General features: G+C 32.2%; 2 protein-coding genes across 5 annotated transcripts in view; both read right to left on the reverse strand.

Annotated features, from left to right (window-relative positions):
- Positions 1–738: 738 nt before the first annotated feature.
- LOC127721525 (E3 ubiquitin/ISG15 ligase TRIM25-like) lies at positions 739–6167 on the reverse strand. 3 transcript variants are annotated; one of them, XM_052228279.1, is made up of 3 exons: positions 6101–6167; positions 3701–3792; positions 739–2770 (listed from the first exon to the last, which is right to left on the reverse strand). In XM_052228279.1, exons 2-3 carry the CDS (start codon positions 3724–3726, stop codon positions 1822–1824), a joined length of 975 nt encoding a protein of 324 aa, XP_052084239.1. In that variant the 5' UTR covers positions 3727–3792; positions 6101–6167; the 3' UTR covers positions 739–1821. The 3 variants fall into 3 exon arrangements, with proteins under 3 accessions (XP_052084239.1, XP_052084240.1, XP_052084241.1); XM_052228280.1 differs by having other exon boundaries at positions 3701–3789; positions 6101–6146; XM_052228281.1 differs by lacking the exons at positions 3701–3792; positions 6101–6167 and adding an exon at positions 3828–3911.
- Positions 6168–8603: 2436 nt separating this feature from the next.
- The window catches only part of LOC127721526 (uncharacterized), a 50021-nt gene continuing 37259 nt past the window's right edge, over positions 8604–21365 (reverse strand). For both annotated transcript variants that reach the window (XM_052228284.1, XM_052228282.1), the window contains exons 8-11: positions 16034–16161; positions 15294–15371; positions 13974–14144; positions 8604–13458 (exon numbers count right to left, since the gene is read on the reverse strand). In XM_052228284.1, coding sequence (XP_052084244.1) covers positions 12928–13458; positions 13974–14144; positions 15294–15371; positions 16034–16161 — 908 coding nt within the window. In that variant the 3' untranslated portion in view covers positions 8604–12927. The remainder of the gene's footprint in view (positions 13459–13973; positions 14145–15293; positions 15372–16033; positions 16162–21365) is intronic.

The raw sequence follows: 21365 nt of genomic DNA on the forward strand, positions 1-21365 counted from the left end.
ATATGTTAACACCCCATTATTCTCTATTCTTGATTTTGTTATCTATTTTTCTCTAATATTTATATTTGTCGCCCTTTATTCTGCATTTTTGTCAATTATTCTCTATTCTGTAAACCCCATTTAGAGCCTCATAACAAACTGACATATCCATCAAGTATAATTCTTAAATTAAAAGACGGTTTTGTTTTGTGTTGTGCAATATTTTGCTGTGTTTCATAATTCAAATTGACTATGGACAAACTTTTTTCTCGAATTAGGTATAAAAACACAAACAATATTGTGAGTATGATACAGAAACAAGAATCAAGAAATTTGTTTTAAAACTCTATGTCGTATGTATCCCCTAATTTAAGGCACATACCGTTCATCTCTTGTGGGGAGCATGGTTTTTTTTTCTAGGCACAATTTTTTTTCAATTTTCGACATAAGTAACGAACAACTATATTGTCAATACTATAAAGGAACAAGAAATTTGCTTTAGCTCTATGTCCTTTTTATTTCTCTCCTAATTTTTTTTAGAAATATACTATTTTTTCATTGCCCTGAAAGAAACTATTTTTTCAATGAAATTTGGGATCAAACAATTTATTTGAAGAAAAAAAAATCTGCCCAATTTTTTTTTCACACACACACACACACACACGGACACGCACACAAAATATGGAATGGTTGGTGCGGAAGGATACAGGTTTGTATCCACAAAAGTTTAACAATAATTTACGAATTAAAAACATGAGACTGTTTTCAAGGTTTATTAATTCCAATATTCGTTGTCGTCCTCTATAAGAGATAAATAACAATCATAAAAATACTTTACACAGTTGTGACGTCAACATTCAATACAATACTGTTCTATTTAACATAATCTAAACAAACAAAGCAAACCTATTTGCCGTTAGTGTCAAGCAACTTAAGAAAACTGTATGAAATACACAAAATATACACAGCGTTTAAAATCACCATTGAAAGTTATTTAATGAACGACATCAGCACGTGTGGTTTATGTACGTTTGGTCCTTCATTTGAAAGGCAAAAGTTTCGGTAAAATTAGAATAATCGGTGTTACTTAGAAGCTTTTAATATATTTATGAAAAGGCTTAACACAAACGTTTCAGTGATGTTTACGAGTTATGTCCCTTAAAATCCTATTGGTTAAACCTTAGCATGAGAAGGACTGACAAAGCGTGCAATGAGTTCATTCTGATTTTTAATCGGAGAGCGATCTTTCAATGGTATTTTAATACTGATTTTATTTCGATTTCATGACAAGATTTATTCCAGATAAGAATCACATCATATTTCTAAATCATACTTTAGATACAAGTCTTACAGTACCTATCTACGAGTAGGAGTTCTCACCGCCATTTTTTTTTAATCCATCAGATATGTTCCATATTTCGGAAACTTTAGATGAATCGCTTATTTCCAATTCTACGTACTGCATGAAGTCTTGCATATACTTTTAAAAGAAACTAAAGTACGATTGCGAGAATTGCTGAACGACGAGAATTACTTTGTTATCGGTGTTTTTTTTTTTATTTTTTTTTTTTATTTCTTTTTTTTCTAACGTGCCAAACTTTAGTTATGAACTAAAGAAACGTAAAAAAAAAGAGGCGTTCTTCGACTATCAGTAAATCACCTTTGTAAAGTAAAGCGAGAATTGTTTTAGAGAAAACAAGACGAAAACTATATGTCATTTCTGAGTATGAAGACGTCCAAAACAGTTTATCCTACAGTTAACTTACAAACTTTCGTTATAAAAACAAAGCAAACAAATCTGATACGAAAAGTATATTCATGTCTTATTTCAAACGAAACTTGTCAATTGTCATTTAGATCCCACCATGAAATAGACTTGAATCTGTCCAGGTTGGAATTTTGTGGCGTGACCTTCAGCGTACATCTTGTTGTTTTCGTTGTGATACGGCCTAAAACTGTAACATTATTTTTGATGGCTTCAAGAGCTGAGAACGAATGGAAATGCACGAACATATCCAGGCTGTCGAGACTGCCGTTTTCTTTCAAGGCTTTTAAATACTCTTGCTCATTTTTGACATCGAACTCCATTCCCCTGATACCAAGAAAATTCTGAAGGTCGGATGCATATCGTTTCATGGCGTTGATATTTCGGATTTTCTTTTGAACTTTTTCTCTTCGATCATCAATATCATCGATTACTCGTTGGATCCTTGACTTCATTTCCCTTTGTTTTGATGCCATTTCATCGAGAAATTGACTTTCCATTCTGTCGAGATGGTCGTTGATGGCACGCTTCATTTCCCTGAGTTCATTTTGGTATCGGGTCGCCTGATCATCTAGAGTTAGTATGTTTTCCGTTCTATCTTTCCGAACGCGGTCAATGGTTTGTAGTACGTTTTTCAATCCCCTTTCTATAGTTGTGCATTCGTTTGATGATTTTGAATCTTTAATTAAATCGCTGATTTGTTTTAAATCCCGGCATTCCTTGTGGCGATCCTTTATGCAAATAATACAGCACGGTTTGCCATGCCGATCGCAAAAATATTCAAACTTCTCTTCATGATCATCACATCGATTTTTGATGGCAAGCACAGATGGCGAGAGTCGTTGGTAGTCGCTAATATAAACTGTTTTGTGGCTTCTGGACATTTTCATCAGGCTGTGATATTGTTTGCATTCGGAACATAGTGCTTCCTCGCATTCGGAACACCAGACGACAGCAGTATTGTACACACGTCGGAGTTGGCATACATTACAGCGTTGCTCTCGAGGACTGTTCATATCACCAACGCTAAATATAAAAGGCATATACAAATGCATATCTTTGCAAAATAATAACAAACATGTAGAAAAAATGTTATTGAATTAAATAATAACATAAACGGTACCAATTTTTTTGCACCAGATACGCATTTCGACAATAAATGTCTCTTCAGTGATGCTCGAGGCCAAAATATGTGAAAATCCAAAGCTTATTAAAAAGATGAAGAGCTATAAACCAAAAGGGACAAAAAAGTAAAGCTAAAGTCGGGCAAGGAATCAGAGCTTTGCATGAGGGAGATACATTCCTTAATTTTAAATAATTTTCAAAATTTTGTAACAGCAAATTAAGCTTGTCACATTGTATAAGCACCTGTTCTTTGTTGAAGACGGTATATTGTATATTGACCACTAAAGGTCGGTTGGTTGTTTGTGTCGATGGGTTACTGTCTCGCGTATACCCCATATATTATGTTAGTCATTTCGATTTAAAGTTTTTTGGCCTTATTTCCCAACTTCCTTCATCTTGCGGTATAAATGGAAATAGTGTATTGAGGACCAGTGGCTCATTGTCAATCAATCAATGAACGATAATATCTTTTTAGACTTTTATGTCTATATCATTTTTAAACTTATATGTTTTTTTTAAACGCAAATATGAAATGGCGAGCAAAATGTGCAACTAAAGAAGTGAAACTTTCGACTACGGTAATAAATACGTTCTGTCGTTAGATTTCTCTTCCATTAGGTACACTTCACATATGCCATTAATTTAGCAATTGAAAATAAAATGTATCACATAAAGTACATTAGAAAGAAGTTTAACATATCATAAATCGAAAATGGACTCTGTGATCCCTTACAGCCATGAAAAGTGAGCGTTTTTTTTTAAACTTGATAGAAAACAGAATTAAATTGCAATATTTTGATAGATGACACGTGACACTATGAAATAAGTTACCTTCCACATCTCCTCAGCTGATTCATAGTTTTCAGTGGGCTCCTGCTGAGCTATTTATGTTCCTAAAGTCCCATACAGATTATGTCCGACTGCTTATATAAAATATAAAATTTATAACTATACTTACAAAAAATCATAGGCTCAGATCATACTAAGAAGTTTTAATTCCAAAAATTATTTGATGACGTCTACGAAATAAATTTGAAACAATTGCCAAAATTGTACAATTAATATTAAGATATGTTAAAATTGATGAATACGAACTTTTATTCAAAATATGACCTATGTTGGGATTCGCGCCAAAATTTTTGTAACATCTGCCAAGTGATGACTTATGACAATTGCACAAACAGATAAATATGGATTGATTGATTTAAATATTTTGTTGATCATTGTTTAATATTCATTCATCATTCGCCAAATTTTTACGATAAAAATCAATAACCGAAATACATGTAGTAGTGACTTTACGAATATCTGCATAGAGAATGAAAATTGCGGTGCAAATTCTAGTGTTGAAGAACTCGAAAAATTAACTTGGGTATTACAATTTTCAATTTGGTCAGTTAGATGTGGTTGTCGCTCTTGTATAACGTTCAAGAAACGAATCTAACGAAGCATGGTGAACTTTTTTTTAATCAAATTTTAATGATCATTGATTGGTTGCTTAATGTCCATTGGCAAATATTCCATGCATGTCCAGGACTAGAACAAATTAACAATACAAACAATATGTATGTCCTGTAAACGGGATCGACCGGGATTAAGTGCGGGAAATTTGGACTGCCACTGGAAAATTGGGTAAACTGTATATAGGGACTGACATTTAGCCTTGCAACAGGTTACCTACGGACCCCTTAAAGAGTTGTTGCAAGGGTTCTTTATGTTCAGAGAGTGCGACACTATCTTTCTACGCGAGGCATTGGATGTAACGTCCCAATTCTGATCGGATGTGGCTGCGGATTTATACATCACGCATAACCAAACGGACGCCTCACTTTGACAAGGGTTTTACTGCCGGTAGGAAGAAGACCAAGTGGCCATATTTCTATTCCGCAGTCAACCTTGGGGTCTTATTTTAACGAGATAGGCGTATAGAAATATGGACATCCCTGATCTTCAATTCGTAAGTAAGACCCTCCGTTTGGATGCGCGGGGTATATAATTACGTAGCCACATCCTGTCGGAATGGATGTTTAATCCGATGACTCGCGTAGTGAGAGTTCCGCCTTATTCGCATGTTAAAGATTCCTTTAATAAAGATGCATAAAGAATTTTACATTATTAGATAGACATTATATTGTAATTAATTGTCTTAAGAAAGCAATTGGTACACAGTCGTGTCCGGTTAGCCAAATTTATGAAGTTGTAAGACGATCACTACTTGTAGTTGAAACTGAAATATAGGATATGACTGAAGAATTTCTTTTTTTGTGCAGCTAACGCTTCCTTATACCATTTATATGTGAGGGTCTGGGTGAGGGTTTTATAGAATATAGTTCAGAAAAGAGCAAAATGGGATCAAAAGAAATAAAGAATAGAGAAAAATGGGATCAAAAGAAATACAGAATTGAGAAAAATGGGATCAAAAGAAATAAAGAATAGAGAAAAATGGGATCAAACGAAATAGAGAATAGAGAAAAATTGGATCAAAAGAAAAAAAGAATAGAAGAAAAGGGGTCCAAAAGAAATAAAAAATAGAGAAAATAGCTCAGAAATTAAATAATACAAATATGAAGACAATCCCATCAATCTCCTCATACAGAGTATATGGTTTTACAGACCAAACCTTCCCTTGAAAACAAGAGAAAAAAAGACCATGTCTATCATTATTTGGTAGCATGTATTGCAAAATGAATATGCTGAGGGCAATTCTAAACGGCATCCATCATTCTAAGAAATATTTTAGTAGATAAAGACACGCTTTATTAGGTCATAATTAATCTAGGATTTTTGTTGATACAAATTTATTTCAGAAGGGAAGTGGGGGAAATAATGAAAATTGATAAAAAAAAAAGGAATGAATAAAAACAACATCGATTTGTAAAATATCTTGTCCCAGTAGTCTATGATATTGGAAAAAATATTGTGTGTTTTATTTTGCCGGTTGGGGAGAGAGTGTTTGCCTCGAGACACCCACCTCCCCGAAAGATGAATAGGCGGTGCTTAATATGTAAAAAAAAAACTATCTGTTTTAACAATTAACTCCTAGTTTCTTTTTTTTTTATTGTCATTTAATCTACTTAAACTGTTATACTTTGTTCTCGTTTTATAATTTTGCAAAAGGTCGTATAACGGTTAATTTAATTTATCCTACCTCAGGTTGATCTGTTGATCTGTTGATCTGTTGATGTGTAAGTGATATTTCAAAACATTATTAATAAGTTACATATCATTTACCTTGTAATCTTCTACCTTTAATTAAAGTAATATTATATACAACATATTAGCTTAATAAATGACACATACAAGCAATCGGCAAACCTCGGTTTAATCCGGTGATCTTATAAATGGAGGTACGGGATCTGCCGACTTGTGACGCGGGATATGCCAGTTGATATGAAAGCTAAGATAAGGCAAAAAATACCTTTTTTTCACCAAGTCAACATTTGAAGTGAATTGTAAAAAGCATATGCATTTATGATATATGAAACTCCATAAGGGGGCCGGGCAACCTGTCACCCCCTAAATCCGCCACTGCATAACATCAGATGATAGGGTGTGTGCTGAATACTCTTAATCCTTTAATCATAAACTGTGTAGATTGCGTTATTAGTTTGTACTGTCAGATTCATGAGAGTGTGGATTGGGCTTAAAAAAAGTAGTAATAATTATAAAAAATGCAGAAAAATAGGTAAAAAAAGGAAGAATAAAGAATAGAGAATAAAGGGGTGCAACTATTTAAAGGATAGATAATGATGGGCAAACGACAATTATAGATTTAAAACCCTGTTCAGGGCTGATATGCATAAAACAACTTAAAGTAAGATATCCAATCGTAGTTACTGTACTAATTTATTGTAGGACATGTAGAAAATCCGTTCGTTCTATGAATATCAGCCCAGAAACTGTATTCAAAATATGTTCCCAAGTCAGGAACCTGATCAATGTTTTTTCTTATGATTTTCGTCTTTCTGTGTATAAGTCTTGATGGTTGTTCTTTGATAGCCCATATTTGATGTATTCCAAAAGACTCAGGGCGATTTACAGCTTATTATGGTATTCTATACTCCTGTCTATTGTTAAAGACAGTTAGTATGTTGACACATGGATGTCTGGATATTTGTTGGTTATTTTTATGTCGTTGGGTTGCTGTCTCATTGATAAATTTGTGACATTGTTCTTTCATCTTTATTGATATGATTCGTTTTGATATGATCTCACAATGATTGTCCATGTTAAATGCAATACTGTAACAATAGATAATGACAATCTTGTTTATATAAATCTGCTAGGCAAAACCTTAATCTTTGTCCCAAAATTGTTTATCTTAATTAATGAAAATTGAACCATGATTGATTTCCTCTTGCAATTCAAATTACCTTAAGGAGAAAACGCAGCATATTTTTTTTTCATATTTTGTTCAGTTTTTACCTGGTGTACGGCACCATGTCTGTCCTTATCCAACATACTTATATTCTCCCTGTGGTAGTATAATTGTCTCGTCCTTCGTCTTGGTCGAATTTATTTTGAAAAACCTACATTTTGTATTAATTGTTAATCATATCCAGAATTTTTTTTCGGGTCCACTAAGACCAGTAAACAATCGAGTTACCGGCCCATTGTGTTGAAGACCATGTTTTTAACCACGTTTAACCCACCATTTTCTTCGAGTTTTTTTCAACTCGTACCGTTGGTTGGTAACCTATGATATTGTCAGTTTTTATGGACTTTTTTTTTTTAGTTTACCTTGGAATTCAGTATTTTTGTTATACTTTTTGTAATTAAGTTTTTAAGATGTTTTTGGGGTTATTTTTTTTTTTGGATAGCTTGCTCTGTCATTAACATGATTAAGGAATAGCCGATTCCTCATTTATTCATATCGGGTCCCTTAAATTTTTACTACATAATCAATTATATATAAAAATTGATTTGACCAAGTAGTTGAACATGATCTGGAATTAACATTATTGTTCTAAAAAATGAATAACACAATATAATATGAATTTGGTGCGTCCGAAGCTCTTTTCTTGGTTTCCCTTCACTTAATTACCAGCAACGCTCAAGACTAAACATTTGAAAGTCAAGGATGTATACATACTTTTGGAGTTGTATGGATAAAAGAGACCTAAAATGATAAGCAAGACGCGTGAAGGGTTCTTCCATTCGTTTGATGTGTTTGGGCTTTTGATTTTGCCATTTGATAAGGGACTTTCCGTTTTAAATTTTCCTTGGAGTTCGGTGTTTTTGTTATTTAACTTTTTATTTTGACTGAAGGAGTTGGAACATTAGTTTTTTATACAATTTCTGAAATTCAACATATCAACGGAATGTTTGAGGTAAATACCATATAAATCAGGTCAGGGAGGAAACACTGTCTACTGGTATGATGATAGAGGATCTGGAAGGGTTTTACAGAACAGAGAATAAAGGGGGGAAACAAAGAATAGAGAAAAATAGGCAAAAAGATAAAGAACAGAGTATAATGGGATGCTTAAATATATAGAATAGAACATAATTGGCAAATAATATAAAGAAAAGAGAAAAATGGTTTAAAAATTAAAGAATAAAAAAATGAATGACCCCACTATCCAGACCCTCATGATACCTTTAAGACAAACAGTTCGGCAGCAGTGGGTATTGATCTTGTGATAGAAAATGAAAAATAATACTTCATAAATTTGGTGCTTCCAAAGCGATTTTCTGGATTTACCTTTAACATGTACACTCAAAACCAAAAATGTTTTAAACAACTTTAACAAGACTTTATTTAATTCAACAATTTAATTAAGCAAACATTTATAACAGTAAAAATGCATTGTATTGTTCTATTTACATTTAAAATACTCCAAAACATATACTCTCACACACTCATAGAAACACATAGATACGTGTGCGCAATCTGTATGATAAAGAAGGGAGATTCATAAATGTATATTGAGAAGATAGAAAAAAGGGGATCACATTCATTTTGCAAATAAAATATTCTGATGGCAATTTTGACACTGTTTCAAACAAATTGAAATACACATTATCTGCAAGAAGAAGTTTACTCTCTCACTTCAGAAGCAAAATACTTTTTCAAAAATGTGGCCTACTTAATTTCACTTAAAAAGACACTATTACCATTCTTTGTATTAAGGAGAAGGGATGATAACTACTTTTAGGGTTCTTGAATCATCTGTCAGATGTTCAGACGTCTGTCGGACATCATTATTTAACTTTTTTTAAATTTTGTCTTACATATTCGCACATTGGCTTCAAACTTACATTAAGTGCAAATCGTCAAAAAGTGCCAAAATAGCCTCATTTTGAGATTTTATCATTAATATTTAAGTATACGAGCTAGAGCTTTACCCAAAAATATATTTTGCTACAAAATGTATTTTACAAAGATGTTGATTAATGTATGTGAAATATCTTTTTTTTTTTGCAAATATAAGGTTTGGACAAAAAACTATGCATGAAATTGTCATTTTAGGTCAGATACGTAAATTTCAAAATGTTAGCCATAATGACATTGCAAGTGAACTTTTCTGCACTAAAGGTTCAATATAAAAGCAATACGTTCATTTATCAATATTTTTAACCTAACTTAATGTTAAAAGGCTTTTTAAATTTCTTTTACAATTTCAGCGGTCAAATATTGGTACGTATCAAAACTCCTCCTTTGATTCAAACACAGAAATGCGCACGCATCTCATTGTCTCATTAAACATACAATAATAGCACTGATTTGTCTATAAACAAAACAAAAATACTGTGTACTTGTTTCAGTTAAAGCTACTAGTATGATTGTCATGCTAAAGCAACATTGCATCGACACTCAATCTCTTTGTGAAATGTATATTTATAAATATACAAATATAACAAATATAAAAACAACATAAAAATATACAAAATAATGAAATACACTGACTATTTCTGAATATTTGATCGACTATAAAAGATACGTCATGTGCACAATTCTACAGTCATATTTACATGGTAGAGTGTTTTTGGTTGTTTCGGAATGCTATTTATCTCTTTTCCATGCAGTATTTTGTGATGAGGATTTAAAAGTTAACTTAAAATCAATGCATCAGTCATTGAAGGGCGGCGAGAGAGTGGGACTAATATACCGTATATGTCTATAATGCATGATTGCTAATACTATAGTATTAATAAATGGGTGTTTTCATAATTGCCCTGTTATATGTCCAAGGTCTGTTATAATGGTCAAGGATGCCTGTAATGGCACGAGGCAACGCCGAGGCATATTACAGCCTCCGAGACCATTATTAATGACCGAGGACAAAGAACAGGGTCAATTTGAAAACACCTTATCTTAACACTATTATCAACCAAACCGTCAATGTGTAATATTTAACCAAGCCAAAACAGTTTTTTTGTGGAGAAATTGTAAATATATAATTATACCAAATGCAACATTGAAAAGAAAGTGATGTGATGGAAAAACATGTAAATGTAAATAAAGTTTTATTATTGTCCTATTCAAAGCCATTTATGGCATATAAAATACAGGATTTCATTCTGGATTCTAAAACTCAAAATTAAAAAAATTGATACACATCAAGGAATGCATAATGTAGTTAATAACTTGACAACTGGGTCAAATAAGATAAGTCACGATTGTTGGGAACTTTCAATTTCTTGATGTTTCTTTTCCCCAGAAATGTATTTGAATTGATGACAACTGAAAATCCGTAATAGCCCTGATTATTCATAATGGCCCTGGTTTTTTTCATAATGGCCCTGTTTTATTCATTACAGCCCTGTTTATTCATGATGGCCCTGTATTAATGTACTGCTAGTCTGTAATGGACCAGTTTTGCTTTTATTAATAAAGGGGCAGTTTCATACATAATGCACTAAACTGGTTAATAAAGCTGCATATCAACTTTAAGTACTTCCCCAAGTCATGAATAAGAGGCGGAGCAACAGTATATCAAATATAAAAAAAATATATAAAAAAATAAATTGCAAGTGAACAACTACGTGTACTCTAAAAGAATCTAATCATATTTGTTGAAATTCTATTCAGCCATTTTCAACGTGTTGCGGATTAACGAATGACATTGCACGTCAACAGAAGCCATCCCTCCTAGGTGTCGCTACTGCTTCGATTTCAGGGGACACAAGTACGTAACTATTTTCTCCTCTCTAAAATACTTATTAACAATGTAATAATAAAATTAACAATGATCCATCTGGTAACGATATAATACATACAATTAACAATAACAATACAACTCTATCTAAAATCGATAAATATATGAGGGTGTGGATGGGGGTTTCAAAAAAGCAAATAATTACTGAACAAAAAGCACAGAATAAAGGTAAAAAAAAAAGGATAGAGAATCATGGGGTGTTTAAAATATAAAGAATAGAGAAAAATGGACAAAATAAATAATGAAGAGAATAATGGTCTAACAAATTAAAGAATAAAAAAATGAAGGACCCCCATCCAGACCCTCATACATATAAATTTCAAATTCAGCACCAAACGAGATAGCGACTATTTAAGCATAAATTCTCTCTAAATTTATTTTACACTTTTTTACACATACTTATTAAAGTAACACAATACTGTACATATATTTTATACAATGGACAATAAATCCAGTAAGCAATGGATCTCCATTTAATTGAAAGAGTAGGACCAATAGCCTCGTATTTATTTCACGAGCAGGGTCAAAATCGGAGTTGTTGAAACGTACCAGAATTAGAGCATAATTAGAAAATTAAATGGATTTTTTTTTGTCACATGAACGTGTTTTTCTTTATAGTAAAATGACACACTCAGTGGCGGATCCAAAATTTTTTATAAGAAGGAACCAACTGACTGCCATAAGAGGAGGCCCGCTCCAGTCATGACTCAGTGATTCCCTAAATAAACAACAAAATTTTTTTTCCACAAAAGGGGGCCTGGGGCCCCTGCCCCCTCCCCCCTAAATCCGCTTCTGGCACTGAATAGGAATTTTATTCATGGGACATATCTATGTAGAATATTTTACATTGAATTTCTAAAATGTTACATTTTGTGTTATGTCTAAAATATTTCATTGTATGTATTGATGTATGTTATGTCTAAAATGTTACATTTTATCTTAATATGTCTAAAATGTTACATTTTATGTTAATATGTCAAAAATGTTACATTTTATGTTAATATGTCTTAAATGTTACATGGAATGTTTATGCTATGTCTAAAATGTTACATGGAATGTCTAAAATTTACATTCTATGGTATGTCTGAAATTAACATTTTATGCTTTGTCTGAAATATTACATTCAATGATATGTCTAAAATGTTACATATAATGTTAAATCTAAATGTTACATTTTATGTTTTGTCTAAAATATTACATAAAATACACTAATGCAGATGAGTGTAAATTAAAAATCCGGAACGGCTACTTTCAAAACATAAATGTTTCAAGAGTTTAAGATTCTCTAGATGGTGCATATTCATGAATTTATAAATTAAACATAATCACCTGATCATACCTTCTCATTTCATAACATTGTTTTACAATATTTGACTCCCAACTCTTAAGTGCCTATCTGCCTAAGAATCAGGCAGTGGCGAAAACATGACAAACAAAAACCCACTCAAGTTTACATTAATTTATGTTCAAATCGTATAATGTGCATGAATATAACATTCTTTACTTTTCCTGGTCTGGTAATTCAAGATATAATTGGGTTGAAATGCACTAGAAATTAACAATTTATGGGAGGTAACTCCGCAATTTGCTATCATTCTAACCAAAAGTTATCTAGAGATTTCTCGAATTACCAGACAAGCAGAAACAAAAGACCTATCATTTCTTACTCAGGATGAGGGTAACTTCAGACTAGGATGGTTAGGTCGTAGGGTTCTTTTTTTCGGCCATGTTTTGATTTTTTTCTAAATTGCCTGATTCTTACAAAGACTGGCACTTAAAAAGTAAAGTTTGACTTAAAGCACGGAAAATATATCACAGCTTTTTTCAAAAGTCTTTGATGCACTATTCTGCTAAACTATCTAAAAAAAATCTTTAGTTAGTTCTAAATGCTTCAAATCATACATTTTTGTTGACAGAACCATTTACATTCACTCGTGACACGTACGGCGGTCCCTGTGACTGAATTAACTTGTTTTGTGATCCAGCAGTACTAATTGTTGACGCTGATATCGACGGGTTCAAAGTTATTTCGGAATCTGTTTCCGTTTTTTCCGTCTTTTTTGTCTTTTTACATTTATTTCTGCACTTGGCAAACAATGTCTTCAAACACCCCGTGTTGTTCTCGGGACCAAGCATTCCCATCAGAAGTGTAAACAAACCGAGAGAGAAAAACAAAGAAAACCCAATTGTGCAAAATAAAAATATCCCAAACTGCAAAAAAAATTGAACCATTGCAAAAAACATAAAACACGACGCTCCTAATGTTGTACATGCTCCTGAAAACACGGATGTTGCCATTTCTTCCAGCATATCACGTGTTCTATTTAATCGGCCCTTGTGTAGTGATAAGTGATATCCTTCCGCCAAGTGTACAACATAATCCACAGCTAACCCAACGACAATACACATGTTTAGGGAGACTAATAACTGAAATGAACAAATTATTATTTGTAAATCTAAATTCAAAATAGGGTTTAACAATTATTGATAACGAAGTCTATGCAAAATTATGAGATTGATGCAATGATTTCAGTGTTGTTAAAAAAAACTCCATATACACAATAATTTATTCAGTTTGAGGTTCATTATGCAAATAAACTCACCCTTCAAAGAACATTTTCTAAAATGTCATAAGGACTCTCGGCTTCGAACAAAGGACAAAAGGGTATTTTTCAGGAAAATAAAAAAAAAAGAAGATAAAATCATCTAAGCCTACTCATGAGGTTTTTGATGTGTGATTACTTGGCCGTTTTTATAGTTTTTATATAGTGATTATAAATATTTCATGATTATTTGATTATTTGATAATCTAGGACTGTATTTTTGATTATTCGATTATCTTGTTTAAAAAATAATTAATGATTATGTGATTATATTGGCAAAACATTTGTGATTATGTGATTACTTCGACACCCCCATGAGTGGCCTCATCTAATACTTACTCCAAGTTTCCATCCAGCAAGGGGAATCACTCCAATCACACAAATTGTTGTGCAACAAATGGACATGGTTGCAAAAAATCCGATAATTACATTCATGGTTGTCAAGGTCAGGATGGGAAAAGCCAAGGTAACTCCTATAATGATTCCTTGTACGGCATTGTCAGCTAAACTCTACAAAAACAAGGCAAAGAAAATATATACCCAAACATATATATACTGAGTTATCAAAGTTTAGCACATATGTTTTAACTAAAATACTTTTAATTAAAAAATTTCAAAGTTGCAGAAATAAAAATTTCAATATTTGTGTTTGACGATTAAACATGGCACCTTATGGTTTATTTTCTTTGTTACAATAATTTATTTATTGTTATATTTTTATATTTAGAAGCATAGTTGAGTTTTGAAATATAAAATTAAAAATATGTGTTGCTATACTTTTTTTACTAGGTATATGTTGCTAAAGATAGAAAAATGGTGGAGAGAAGGGTAGTTAACACTGCTATATATTTAAATGAATCTTGGTTCCTAAATGAAGTTCTGTTTCCGATCTGACATTTTTACATAAACTCAAATGGACACAAACATGTTTAACCCCCGCCACATCGTATATGTGCGTCCAAAATCTCGAGCCTGTAACTCTGTGATTGTCCTTGGTTCCTGTGTGTCATATTTGTATTTTGCTTAGTTTTTTAGCATATATCAGTCTGTTTGGTTTCTCGTTTGACTTGTTTTACCTTTTGTCAAGCCGGGACCTTTTATAATTTCCTATACGGTATGAGTTTGCTCGTTGTTCAACAGTGTTCAATGACCTGAAAGTTGCTGACATCTTTGTCCTTTGGTCTTTTGGTCTTTTGGTGGAAAGTTGTCTCATTGGCAAACATCTCCTTATTTTGATATAGCAGCGTATGACAAAATAAATATAACTATATATGTTTATTTACAACCACTGCATGGGTCGATGCCACTGCTGGTGAAAGTTTCCTCCTCGAGAGTATCACCATCCCAGTAGTAAGTACTTCTGTGATGACATGAATTGTCAATGATATGGTAATATTGATTAATCAGAAATAAACTGTAAACAAAATTTTGAATTTTTCGAAATACTAAGGAGTTTCTTACCGAGGAATACACTATCTTAGCTGTATTTGGCAAAACCTTTCGGAACTCTGGGTCATCAAATTGAATGCTCTTCAACTTCTTACTTTATTTGGCCTTTTTAAATTTTTTGATAAGCTGTCTGTTGTAGGCAAAACGCCCACTGGCGTACACAATTTTAATACTGGTATCCATGAGGAGCTTATGTCAGTTTGTTCTTACCTTTTGCACATAAAACCAGTGCCATGTTTGGAATGTAAGTTGAAATCCTCCTTTTAGACCAGTCGGCATCTTCGAGACCTGTGGCAGAAAACTTTTACTTTAAGAATGTTCACTACTCTTGTTTTTGAATTTTTGTTAGATATTCGTAATCCTCTAGTTTTATCCATGTAGTACCAATAAAAAAATTACCGGCTAACCCTTTCTTTTCATTTCATAATGTTTTTACACATACTTTAAAAAGCCATTTCTGAAAATCCTTTTAAATCAATGTTATTTTTCTTACCTTTGAAAGAAAAAAGGTACCAATGTTAAATGTATGATAAATCTAAAGAGAATCATTTCCCGTCAAATTTTCAATTGATTATATCTCCAAAAAAAGGACACAGACCTGTCACTTTTTTCTACCTTTTACGTTCCATTATTTATATACTATCAATTGATAACAGTCTTTTAAAAACCTTGTTATTTTGAAACAGAGGAGCGAACATGATTATAGTAAAGAACAGCCTGTACTTGAAATGTAATATGAAGAATATTCTTGATGCATTTTTATTGCATGCTATAATAAAACTTCTACAATTCAGTTTTTTTAATGGCGATCAGATATGATTGTTATTAATATTATTAATGTATCTATTAATTAATATTGGAAGTAAAATGTTCAAAGTATGGAACAGATGTTCCTTTCAGTTAACGTTATAGTTAACGATGGACCTAGATGATATTGAATGACACCTCACCTGTTTGTTTATGAATGTTTCCCATAACTCCACCAAGGGTATCCCAGTAGCATATCCGGTTGTCTTCCGGTTGATAGTGGTATTGATCTCTACGGCTATGTACTTGAATTGGGTTCCATAATATATTGCTGTAAGAAGACGTATATTGTGAACCTGAAGGGCAATTTAATCATAATGTTCTAAAATAGAGAATATCGATCCTCTTCCACATGTACATTTAATATCATAGGGCTTCAAATTGATATGAAAAATGAGGATTTTTGAAAGGGGGCGTAATTCAATATAACTGAATACTTTTGTACTATTTTTATTTTCTCATCTGAAACCGCCACTGGTAAACTTCAATGAGACAGAAACCCTCAAACAGTAACATGATATAAAAACCTCCAGAGGTCGTTCCGATTCTATAAAAGTTGTGAATTAATTCGACAGAAACAACCAAAGACCTGCCATAAACACCTAATTCTCCAAATAACGAAAACCATTATTTAAGGTATCACACACGATAACTATTGACGAGGTTCCTGACTTGGGATAGGTACACGAAAATGTGAAGGGTTAGACTACTTTTCTCGAACAGTAGATAATCAAAAAGTACATAAAAGAACATACAATAAAAAAAATAGACTTTTGGATCGGATTGGATAATTTATGCTTTATAAAGATATATTACAAATACAGTTGAAGTATTGGAGTCTTCCACCATCTTGGATTGTGAAAAAGCACAACACGATCGGTGTTGATTATCAATCAAAAAAGCAAAATTTGAGGCGGTAAAGCAAATTATTTGTTAGACATTCCTTCATATAGGACAACAAAATTATGTGATTTTATCTGATCTTAATTAACGTCTTTTACAAATGCAAATTATTTATGAATGATTTAAATTTCACACATAACCTTACAAGGTGGTCCCCTTTGCTCGTATCCTTGAGTTACGGCTTTACTTTTTAAAAAAAATAGGGGCGTCATAAAACACTAGCAAATATATTTTAATTTTAACATCAAATGTTGTATGCTGTATTTTTTGTTGAATGTATTCATTACATGTCATGGTTTTGAAATATTTATATACAAACAAGGAGATGTAGTATGATTTCTAATGATACAACTATCCACCAGAGTCGATGAAGTAAGCAACAAAAGGTCAGCGGACAGCCTTCGACAATTAGCAAATTCCATACCATATAGTCAGCTATAAAAGACCGCTACATAACAAATGTTTATACGAGAAAACAAACGACCTTATTTATGACAAAACAATAACATATATGACATACATCTTAGGCTTTCGTTAATCGTGGATGGCTGTACGGTGAACAGACGCGGATCAAGGATTTGATGTAAGGGGTCACTCCTGCGAATGAGGAGTTAATTGAACACATTTTGACAAACAAATGGCTGTTTTTTTACATGTTTTTAAGGGATGCGGGCACTTGTTTCCCCCCCCTTCCACCACCTCCCCCCCCCCCTGTCTTAATCCGCGCCTGGTGAGTACTAGATATAGGTGACGAGTTGTTGTACAAATGATACAAAATTCCCCGAACACCTTATTTTTCAAATACGTTTTCTCCTCATATAAAGCAATTTTGTAGAAATATACTACTGGAATTCTTTGAAACCAATTGATAATCATTAACTCGCACTTGATTTATAATCAAATAAATTGATTTTCTTTTCAATCTTATTTTAAGCCCCGTACATAGATTTACTGTTCTAAACCCGTACTCATACCATAAAAACACATTATTGTATTGACATTTTTAATATATTTTCACCTCATATATAACAAATTAATACAGAAGTATACAGTGGGATTCTTCAAAACCAATTGAGGACCATTGACAAACACTTAATGAATAATCAAATAAATGGATGAGTTGAAATGGGTTTTGCTTTCTTTTCAAATTTAATTGTTAACCCTGTAAAACTCAACAACGTCTTTAAGATTTATTGTTTTAAACCCATTTTGACAAATATATGTTTCAAGTGTTATTTCATTGAGTTGATTGTATTCTCAATTTTAGAGACTAAAATAGTATAACAGGTGTACTGGTAAATGTATAGGAATTCGGAATGTTAAATAAACTCATCATAGATACCAGGATTAAAATTTTGTAAAAACAATAGGTCATAATCTGAAGTTAACCGATGTCCAAACCTGGTAAATCCATGAAAGTATTATCGTTTGGAACTTTATTTTAATTCATATCAAATTCTTGGAAAAGTTAGAAGATTATAAGAAAAAGGGATGATTAACCCCGTAGAACTAAACGTCTTTAAGATTTACTGTTTTAAACCCACCCTGACACATATGTTTCAAGTGTTAGTTGAATTGATTTGACTGTACTTGTAATGTTAATGACTAAAATATTACCACAGCTACTGACATAGGGGAAAAGGAAAGGTTAATAATTTATGGGTCATAAACTTAAGGATGTTCGCTCCTCGGTTTCAAAATAACAAGCTTTTTAAAAGACTGTTCTAAAATGATAGTATATAAATAAAGGAACTAAAATAGCAAAGAAAAATTATGGGTCCGTGTGCTTGTTTTCGAGATATAAACCATTGAAAATTTGGCGGGAAATTATTCTCTCTAGAATTTTCATACTTTTAACATTGGTCGCTTTTTTGTTTCAAAAACTACGAAAAAATAACAAGGATTTTATAAGATTTTCAAATATGGCTTTTTAAACTATATGTAATAAAATTATGAAAAGAAAAGTAGGGGTAAGTGGACAAAATTATTTAATGGCAAAACATGGATAAAACCAGAGGATTCCGAAAATCTGGCAAAATTTCAAAAACAAGAGGAGCGAACATCCTTAAGTTTACCGATGTTCAAACCTCGTAAATCTCTGAAATTATTTCGCGCGGGACTTCTTTATTCAATTATAATAAATTCTTAGAAAACCTATACGATTAATTTCAAATATTTTATATCAATGAAAAGGATGATAACTAAAACACACCAGTTGACCCTCACTTCAAGCCGATCTATATATACTGAGAAAGGAATCTCGTAACGGGATTTCGCTATCCCTCTGTTTGAAGTCGATTTAAGAAATTGGGTTTGACTTCTAATATTCCGTATTTTGTGTTTCCTTGTGTACTTTTGAAAACATTTTCTCCTTGCATAAATAGTCATTATAGAACTACACTGCTGGAATACTTTTGAAACTAATTGAATACTAATTAAGAACACTTGATTTATATTCAAATATAAGGTTGGTTGATATAGGATTTTTTTTATTTTATTTTTCTCATCCTAGTGATATCATTGTTTTTAAAGATTTACTGTTTTAAACCCGGAAACAATTATGTTTAAGTATTAGTATTCTTTAAATCGATTTCACTGTATCTATAGAGACATATAGCAAAATCGAAATGATAGAGAAGTCCATAGGTAAATATAAAAATTCTGTTTTAATATGCATTATGCATGTTTCAAGTGTTATTTGCAATTGATTTGATTACACTTGATTTATAAAATAAACGCTATGTTGAAATTGACTTTCTTGAAATTAATTTTTAACCCTATATATCAATGTCTTTAAGATGTACTGTTTTAAACCATGACATATCCCCAAACATATAGTTTTATTCACATTTCAAATATATTTCCTCCTCATATATAGACAGTTAATCCAGAAATATACTGCTGGAATTCTGTAAAACCAATTGAAAACCATTGACAAACACTTAATTAATAATTAAATAGAAGAATTGGTTTTTGATTCGAGCGTCACTGATGAGTCTTTTGTAGACGAAACGAGCGTCTGGCGCAAATACAAAATTTCAATCCAGGTATCTATGATGAGTTTATTTAAATGGGTTTTATTTTCTTTTCAAATTTACTTTTTAATCTTGTAGATCTCAACAATGTCTGTAAGATTTACTGTTTTATACCCATCCGAATACATATATATGTTTCAAGTGTTATTTCAATTGATTTGAATGTACTTGCAAAGTTAGTGATTAAAAGATAACCACAGCTACTAAAATAGGGGAAGTCGTAATGTTAAATCTATATTGGTCATAAACTGAAGTTTTCCAATGTTCAAACCTCGTATATCCACGAAAGTATTTCGTGTGGAACTTTTTTCAATTCATAACAAATTCTTGGAAAAACTTAGACGATTATTTTCAAAAATATGATGAACAAGGAAAGGGATATTAAAAACTACGTCTTGCCGATATATACCGAGAAAGGAATGTCGTCACGGGATTTCGTCATCTCTGTTTTTAGCTTATCTAATAAATTGACGTTGACGTCTGATATTTCGTATTTATGTTTCCTTATCTACTTTTCGAAACATTTTCTCCTCACATGAGAAGCAGAAGACTGTTTTTCCGAAACGTCTTGATTGGATCTTTTTTTTTGCGTAAATTCTTGATTTACACTTATTGGGATTCGAGAATTAATGATTAATTTTCCAGGATCCAGAAGAGAATGCTTTATATTCTTATTCAACATTTATTTTCCCGGGAATTCGGGATGATATCCCTTCCTAACCCCCTTCCCTTTTACATGAATAGGCATTCTAGAAACACACTGCTGCAGTACTTTTCAAAGTAATTGAGTAACAACAACAACCAATTTATTTAGAGTCAGGTAAAAGGTTGGTAGAAAGTGGGTTTTAATTTAAAATTTATTGTTCTAATCCCGGTGTTATCAATGGTATTTTAAAGATTTACTGTTTTAAACCAGGAAACAAATATGTTTCAAGTATTATCTAAGTCGATTTCACTTTATTGATAAGAGACATAGGGCAAAATAGAATTGTTAAAGAAGTCCATAGGCCAATACAAGAATAAGACGAAAAACCATTGGAAAAAGTAAAATCACAAAAATACTGAACTCCGAGGAAAATTCAATCGGAAAGTCCCTAATCACATGGCAAAATCAAATGACAAAACACATCAAACGAATGGACAACAACTGTCATATTCCTGACTTGGTACAGGCATTTTCAAATGTAGAAAATGGTGGATTGAACCTGGTTTTATAGCGCTAAACCTCTCACTTGTACGACAGTCTTATCAAATTCCGTTATATTTACAACGATGCGTGAACAAAACAGACATTATAAATAAAATAGTCAAAATATGGGTACAGCAGTCATCACTGTGTTACAATATCAAAACAAACAATTATTTACAAAAAAGCACAAAAGCATCTATCAAATTAAAAACCACATTCATTGCTTTGCGTGTCGACCTCACGACATCATGTTTATGTCAGACGGCAACGAAAAACAACATCTTGTCAAAATATTTTGAAGATAGTTACAATAAAGAAATTTATTGCAAAAATATTCTGCTTGAAATC

The sequence above is a fragment of the Mytilus californianus genome, unplaced genomic scaffold (genome assembly GCF_021869535.1).
Source record: "Mytilus californianus isolate M0D057914Y unplaced genomic scaffold, xbMytCali1.0.p SCAF_12, whole genome shotgun sequence".
Taxonomy (NCBI): domain Eukaryota; kingdom Metazoa; phylum Mollusca; class Bivalvia; order Mytilida; family Mytilidae; genus Mytilus; species Mytilus californianus.

Coding starts and splice junctions, on each gene's coding strand:
- LOC127721525 (XM_052228279.1), bottom strand. CDS start 3,726: ATGAATCAGCTGAGGAGATGTGGAAG. Junction 2,771..3,700: donor CAGCTGAGGAGATGTGGAAG/GTAACTTATTTC, acceptor TTTTATATTTAG/CGTTGGTGATATGAACAGTC.